This window comes from Pinus tabuliformis, chromosome 1_2 (genome assembly GCF_031772625.1).
Source record: "Pinus tabuliformis cultivar Carrire ecotype Pingquan chromosome 1_2, CPIR1, whole genome shotgun sequence".
Taxonomy (NCBI): Eukaryota; Viridiplantae; Streptophyta; class Pinopsida; order Pinales; family Pinaceae; genus Pinus; species Pinus tabuliformis.
Genome location: NC_142298.1, coordinates 967844837 through 967853241, shown reverse-complemented (window position 1 = coordinate 967853241; position 8405 = coordinate 967844837). Strand labels below are relative to the sequence as shown.

The window sequence follows — 8405 nt, the reverse complement described above, 5'->3', positions numbered from 1 at the left end:
GGAGAAAATTTCTCCTCATAGTCAATCCCTTCAACTTGAGAGTACCCCTTGGCCACAAATTTGGCCTTGTACTTTTCTATGCTTTCGTCTGCTGCCTTCATTACCTTGAAGATCCATCATGAAATCACGACTCATTTATCTGTTGGTCTTGGGACCACTTCCCAAACACTGTTCTTTACAATGGATTCGTATTCTTCCACCATTACATCAACTCATATAGGTTGATATACTGCTTCCTCGAAAGAGGATGGCTCAGTCTTTATAAGCTCAATCATTAGAGCCATGTAGCCATTATATTGATAAGCTAATATTCTTTGCTTGCGTTGATATGAAGGAGCACCCACATTCTCCCTCGCATGCTGCACAAGTCCCTTAACTTCCTTGGCTCTTTTTCTGCCTTCTTTGGATGGTTTTTCTTGAGTGTTTGTCTCCATTCTCTGCTCCTTAATTTGTGGCTGCTCCACAACTTCATGAGGTTCCTCCTTTGGAGCTAAAATCTCCTCTTCTGGTGGGATATGAAGCTCCCTCTCAAGAGAGCACCGCATCACTTTATCCTCATCAAATTTTACATCCCTTCACACAATTTCCATTCTGAGGGATGGAAAGTACAAACAATAATTTTGAGGAGTTTTTATGTAACCCACAAATACCCCCAATTATGTTGTTGACTCTAGCTTCTTCCTTGATTCTTTGGAGACATGGCAGTAAAAAAAGGCTCCAAAAATCCTGAGGTGTGACACATCTGCTTTCTCCTTGAGAAATCCTCCTCCAGTGTAATCATGCAAAGAATCCGATGAGGAATCTATTTCTGCAAATAGAATATTTTTTTTTCCACAGAAAAAAACGAACTTTTTTTTATAAGAAAAAAAAAAAGTTACATGCAGATGAGTTAACATTCTGTAATGACCGCCTAATAACTAGGCCAACCCCTCTAAAGAGAGACAACAGCGCACCTACAGCATGCAGCATGTTAGAACAGACTAACACACTCGGCCTAGACAGCCGAACCAAAAGCAGAGAGATATTAACAAGTTTGAAACTGGGTTCTGTTGGGCCTCCTTTCAAGAGGAAAACGACCCACACATGCAAAAACCAGCATCATAGCCACACAGCTCAACAAAAAAGGAGCAGAAATGTATCTGAAAACAGTATATAATCCCGAGTTTTTCTATGACTAACAGTTCAAAAAACAGTATAGGAAAAACAAACTATCGTCTGAAAAACAAAAGGATGGAATTATGGGTATGGAGGGAGGTCCGACACACGGATCTGATCCTGTATCTGTTCAGCTATTCTCCACGAGCCCATATCTTGTTGTAAACCTGCCTTAGAAAGCCCATCTGCGACTTCATTGAATTCCCTGTATATGTGTTCAATGAAAAAAACATTAAACCTCTGTTTTAAGATTTGTATTTCTTCTAAAAGAGGCAGCAGCATATAATTTTGACATCTGTACTTCCCATTAACCCAGTTTATAACATTCAATGAGTCTCCATAAATCTGAATGGTGAGGATGTTCTTTTGAATAAGCCAGCACAGCAGAAGCTTTAGAGCCGAGAGCTCGGCAAAATTATTGGTGCCCGTTCCAATGCCAACCGAGGCCTTAAGAGAGTGAGAGTTATTGAGATGGATGCAGATCCCGGCACCCACGATGTTGTTTTGAGCAGCCCCATCGAAAAAACCCCAAGGGACCCCTTCCCGAATACATGGGGCTGACCTCTGTTTTTGATTTTTTTCCTCCTCATCCAGTGGGATGCTGTCAAAAATGGCAATGCTCTGAATGGCCACCGCAGCCTCGGATGATAGCTTCTCTCTGAATATGCTGCGATTTCTTGCAATCCAAATACCCCAGCATATGATGGGGGGTAAATTCCTCAGATTCCTCCCCTGAAAGTTGTTCCACCAGTATTCCCAACATGCCATTAGATCGACCCCTTCCCATTTTAGCTTTGTATTCAGAAGTTTTTCCGCCTCTAGCCAAATCTGTTTGGAGAACGGGCATAACAGAAAGAGGTGGTTGATGGTTTCTTCATCCGCACAACACAGAGGGCATCTGCCAGGTCCCTGTTTAAACCGGCCCTGAAGAACATCCCAGGATGGAATTTTGTGATTTAATGCACACCAGAAGAAGATACAAGCTTTTTTTGGGAACTTTAGCTTTAACAGGGGCTTAGACCACCAAGCAGGAAAGGTCCACCCTTTGTTTTTCACCAGAAAAGAATAGCCTGCCTTTGGGGAGTAAAGCCCAGAATCGGCATGTGCCCACACCAGACTATCTGGCCTATCCAATAATCTGACATTTGATCTTTTCAGCTCCTGAATGTAACGCTGCCAATCATCACCCCAAAAAGCGTTTAGGCCAATATCCTCTCCAGCCTTCCAGGCTTGGCCCCAAATAGAGGTCTGCTCCAAATTAGCTATCTGGTTTAATCTATTTATGCCTATGCCTTCCAAATGAGCAACCAAATCCGGATGTAGGGCAAAATCTTCATTGCAACCCACCCATGGGTCTCTGCCAATCCTCAAGCACTCTCCATTCCCAACCCTCCATGCCAGTCCTCGCTCAATTATCTTGAAAGCCTCCGTGGTGGCTTTCCAGATAACCGAACAATTCCTCCCTTTCTTATTGGGCTTTCTTATCCAATCTTCAATCGGAGAGGGATCAATATATTTCCTAGTAACCACCTTCGTCCAAAGGTTCTCTGTAGTAATGATACGCCATCCTGCTTTTGCAGCTAAGGCCTGACTAAAATCCACAAGGTTTTTTAGCCCCCAACCACCCCATTCCTTTGGCCTTGCAATTTTGTCCCAAGCCACCCAAGGGAGTACAATTTCCTCCTTGGACCCAGACCAGAGAAATCTGCTGCAGAGTTGTTTTATTTTGTGGAGTATTCCTTTGGGTATCCATGTTAAAGCTGCCCAGAAAACTGGTATAGCCTGCAACACGGAGTTCACCAAAGTTAATCTTCCAGCCCTCGACAGCCATTTATAGCTCCAGTGAGCGATTTTCTGCTCAATTTTCGCAACCAACCAATTCCAGTCTTGCTTCCTGTAGGAAGATGGCTTGAGCCAAAAGCCAAGATATTTAAAGGGATGCTCCATATTACAGGTGCCAAAGGGCAGCTGGGTCTCAATTGCCATCTCCTCTTGTCTATTGAAGCCTTCAAAAATCAACTGAGACTTTCTATCATTTACTTTGAGCCCTGTTGCTTTCAGAAATAGATCTAGAATAGACTTTAGCTCTAAGATTTCGGTAATATTCCCATTTGTAAACAATAAGATATCATCAACGAAAAGCAAATGGGTAATGAAGAGGTTGACAGCAACCTCCATACCTTTGATCAAACCTGTACTTTTTTCCTTTGAGATGAGTCGACTAAGACCTTCAGCCGCAAGAAGAAAAAGCAGAGGGGAAAGTGGACACCCTTGACGAAGTCCTCTTTGGCTTTTGAAGAAACGGGAAGCAGCACCATTTATCAGAACAGCAAAAGTTACATTTGTAATGCATCCCATGATCCATCTAATGAAGCCAGCTTGAAAACCAAGGTGCATCAAGAGCAACTTGAGATAAGTCCAGTTGACCCTGTCATAAGCTTTTGCTAGGTCAATTTTTAGTACTGCTCCTTTTTTCTTTGCCTGCCTGAGGCTATGTATTGTTTCTTGAGCTACCCCTATAGCCTCATGAATCTGCCTCCCATCCAGGAAACCAAATTGTTCCTTGGAAATATGGCAGGAAAGGATAGGTTTCAATCTAACCGCGATAATCTTTGCAATAATCTTGTAAATGGTGTTACAAAGGGATATAGGCCTAAAATCTTCGAAAGAACCAGGATCCTCTTTTTTCGGGATGAGAGCAATGAAAGTTGCATTGAAAGGCCCATAAATTTCCCCTTTTAATCTGGACTCCTCCACCACCTCAGTGAGTTCTGCCCCAATGGATTCAAAAAAATGGGTGAAAAGTTCTATAGTCCATCCATCAGGACCAGGACTTTTGTCTTTGGCCATAGACTTTATAACACCCTCAACCTCTTCTTTTGTCACTTCCCTGAAAAGGCCTTCTGCCTCCTCCTCTTCCACAAAGCGGGGAAAAGCCTGAGCAGTTCTGATGATTTCTGGTAAGTTGATAACCCCTGGATCCGCAAAAAGGGACTGAAAGTGGTCTTTCCCCATATTGGACAACTCTTCAAAAGAAGAAGCCTCTCTACCTTCCGAGTCCCTCAGCTTCCAAATAGTGTTTGCATTCCTCCTTCCTTTTGCATAGTTGTGGAAGAATTTTGTGTTTTCGTCCCCTGCTTTTAACCAGATAGCTCTGCTTTTCAGCCTCCACTCTTCTTCTTTATCCAGTAATATCTTCGCCCTTTTCTTTTCCAACTCCAATATTTTCTCTTTTGATTCCAGATTTGCATAGGCATCAGCCTCAGGTTCTTCAAGGACCCTCAAAGCTTCATCAATGCTTACTAAAACCTCAGATTGTTTCCTTCTTCTTTCAGATGCCCAATCAATGGTTGCTTTTTTCAGTCTTTTTAAATTTTCCATGAGTCTCCCAGCTAAACTTCCCTCGTAATCCGGCCTCGGATGAATCCAAGTATCATGGAACAGCTTTTTAAATGATTCCTCCTGGAGCCAGTGTGCATTGAATTTGAAAGGCGAGGCCGGCTTTTTTGGAGGTTTTGAGAATTCAAGGAGGATAGGAAAGTGATCTGAGTTTCCACCTTCCCCGACCCACTGCCTGAATAAAGGAACCAAAGCTGCCAGTTTTTCGCTGATGAGAAATCTATCCAACCTTTTTGCAATTCTATACTCTCCAGTCCTCCTGTTTCTCCAAGTAGGTTTGGCTTTTATGATATTCACATCAATCAGCTTATGAGACACCAGAGCATTTGAAAAGAAGTCCGTTAAAGGATCCTCCCTTGCAAGTGGTCCCCATGCTTCCGAGGAACCCATAGAGAAATTTAGGTCACCTCCAATGATGAGATTCTTGTCCTGGACTAAACTTTTGGAGAGAAATTCATTCCAGAACAAAGCCCTTCCATGACAGGGACCATAGACATTAACAAAAGTCAGAGGGAAGTCAAAATCCTGCGAAACAACCTCCATGCCTAGAACATTTTGGAATCCCCATGAGGATATCAATTTTAATTTCCCTTTCTTAAAACCCATCGCTATACCTCCCGAGCGCCCAGATGCATCTGCAGCCAAGAACTCCCATCCCGGGAGATAGGAACAGAGTGCTGCTTCAATATCCAAACTATTTCCTAAAGTCTCCTGAAGAAAGACGATATCAGGGTTGCATCTAGAGATGAGCTCTTTCAAAGCTAGTTTTTTAGGCTTACTAGCTAACCCTCTACAATTCCAGGAGAGACAGATCATTTGATAACCGTCTCAGGGGGTTTTGCTGCTCTAAGCACCCCAGGAATGGTCATCTGTTTCCCATCAGCAACATCAAAGATTGCTTTCTCCTGTGTCATGGTTAATTTTGATTTCCTGCCTCTGTTCTTCTTTGAATGACATTTTGAGGTCTCTAGCCCTAACCCTCCTACCGGTTCCATGACATCAATAAGGTTTGTTGATTTCTTACTATTGGATCTCAGGTTGTAGGGCCGAGGTACTAGACCATGATCATCACCAGAGTTTAGTGGGGGAAAATCTTCACCATCCAGATTTATGGAGACAGACTCAATTGAAAGATTGTCAATTTTTTTCATCACATCATTACAGGTGTTTAACACAGAGAGCCCCCCAGTACAAGTATCATCTATTATAGAAGAATGCTTTAAGACAGAGGACGGCATACCCGATTGATTGCAGTCTTTTTCGGCTGACGGCGGATCCATTATAGAGGTGTCCATCGGCTGGCAGATTGCAGGGCCCATCGTCTCTTCATCCTCCTTTGGTAAATCCGTCACCGACTGATACTGCATATCCTCTCCTTGGTTCCCCGGGTGAACAAATCCCTCAGTCTGATACTCCTCCTGTCTTTTATGCTCAACCCATTCCTCTGATTCCTTCTGAATCCTCCTCCTTCTTCTTCCCAGCGGGCAATCGCGCGCCAAATGCCCATATTCATGGCAAAAATGGCAGCGAAACGGAAGGTGTTCATAGTCAAGTTTTTGTTCTATTATGAACTCCTTATATCTTAGAGGAATGGTTTTTGCAAGGCCTTCCTTCGGATTGAGCTTCACCAGTATTCGAGCCACCCTCTTCTCGAAAGTATGCAGATATGATTTATCTGCATCCAAGTATGTCCCCAATACATTCCCAATCGATCTGAAAACTGAATCCGCCCAGAGGTACGGGGGTAAATTGGGCATTCTAACCCAAACTGGAAATGCATCCATCTTTTCCGTTTCCACATCAAAAAGAGGCGTCCACCTTTTGAAAAACACCGGCCTGTTTCCATAGGACCAGTTCTGTCCTTCGACCCACTCCATGGCCTCTTTGCTCTCAAATTTTATCATAAACCATCCCTTTACCAAGGCATTCGAATTGAATGTGGCCGCCAATGATCCTGCCCACTGATTCTCCGCCCATCGTCTAAAAGCAACCCCAGACACAGCCTGACCTCTGATTCTGCCCACCAGTGTAATCCCATCCACATCTAGCACCTCCTCGACCTGCATATCCATCTCCAAACCTACTTCTTCGAATTCCCTAGTCTTCAGAGGTCTTGATTTTTTCCGCTTTCCCCCTAATCTTCTACGCTCAGAGGCGTCGGACAGGTCATCGTGCTCCCGCGCTTGCTCTTCCACCCTCCTTCGGCTACCACCATCCGTTCCTTCTGCATGATCGATCCTATGCTGGGTCTCGGCCAAATCCTCAATCGGGTTGTCATCCTTACCTTTCCCAGTCTTTTCTTGACCTAAAACCAACCCTTCTCCCAATAAATGTCTGGTTTCCCTGACTGCTTCCCCAACATTCGGCCGTGAGGAGCCCCGTTCCGTTACCTTTGGGAACAGGTCCCTAATAACCTCTCCCAGCTGAGATCTCCTCCCAGGATCTGCCACAGAGGATTTTAACCCCCCAACAGGCCTCCAGACTCCAACGTTTTGGACTGAATTTATAATGTCTTCCAAACCCCCAGAAGGGGAAAAAGCTTTGGATGGAGAAGAAAGCTTACCCGACGGCGGGTTTGCGGTCCGAGCTTCACCAGATGGCTTCGCGACCAAAAAGGGGTCGTTCGCAGAGTCTTTCCCCGAGCACCCAACAGCCCTGACAAATCCCAGCTTTTTTCCGGCTGCAACTCGGCCACACATGAGATACTGGGTATATCTCCTACGCCCGCGCCAGTTCCAGATCTTCCTTTTTTCTTTCCTAAAGCCTCGCCGAGAGCCTAAGCAGCAAACTCCCTTCCCCAAACAGTTATCAGATCTTCTGTCGAGGGTTCCAACTCCAGAGCTTCACTCGGGTTTACCATGGTTTTTGAGTACAACGAGGAAAAGCTTTTCAACCACAGCCCGAAACCGACTCAGGACAAACCGCTTACAGTTTGAGTTCCTAGGGTAGCAGCTGGCCAGAGCAGCGTAGATCTCCACGAAAGTTACTGTAGGGTAAAAAGACTTGAAACCGCTCCCGTGACCAAGATAAGCCCAAACGCCAAACCGCTGGTTGAAAAAAGTGGTTTCATTCCTAGCTGTCGCCATCTACTACCTCCACCCTGAAAGATGTACTGTCGACAGCTGCCTGCGCCGTACCTGTGTGTCGACTGCTGCGATCTCTGCAAATAGAATATTGTGTTGCATGCCTCAGCGCACAAATGCAGAGGTAGGCCTTGGTCATGGAACATCACCCTCATTGCTCCCACAATGCTATAGTTCTTTCTCGTAGCCACCCCATTATGTTGTGGGTTGTGGGATGTTGTCAACTATCGTTGAATGCCTTCTTTTGCACATAAATTTTTAAATTGATTCGACATGTACTCACCTCCATTATCGCTCCTGAAAGCCTTCACCTTCTTGTTGGTTTCTTTCTCAACCAGTGCCTTGAATTCTACAAACTTGGGGAATGTCTCATCTTTCCTCTGCATGAAGAAGAACTAACAATTCCATGAGAATTAATCAATTAAAATAAAAAATTATTTGTGCTTGGAAATGGAGTTTGTTGAGAAAGGTCCACAAACATCAGAGTGGATCCTTTCTAGGACTGCATGCGCTTTTCTATCCCAATAATGGAATGTGGATTTTGTTTACTTTCCCAAAGTACATGATAAAGAATGAGATTAACTCAGACACAAAATACAAAAAAACACATATAAAAACCAGAGACACAATATTGACGGAAAAAGGCTGAAGCCTCATGCTTCTCTCTCACTTTCATTCATTACATTACAAATAAATAGATGAGAGACAGTGTTCTCAAGATAGTGCGTGCTATCTTAGACACCTTTGATTGAGATAATTTCTCCTTTG

At 44.1% G+C, this 8405-nt stretch overlaps 1 protein-coding gene across 1 annotated transcript; it reads right to left on the bottom strand.

The window, feature by feature from the left end:
* Nucleotides 1-1236: 1236 nt before the first annotated feature.
* On the bottom strand, nt 1237-7640 carry LOC149209201 (uncharacterized). Its single transcript, XM_089398540.1, has 3 exons — nt 7412-7640; nt 5409-7330; nt 1237-5265 (listed from the first exon to the last, which is right to left on the bottom strand). Exons 1-3 carry the CDS (start codon nt 7638-7640, stop codon nt 1237-1239), a joined length of 6180 nt encoding a protein of 2059 aa, XP_089254666.1.
* Between the last annotated feature and the right edge of the window lie 765 nt (nt 7641-8405).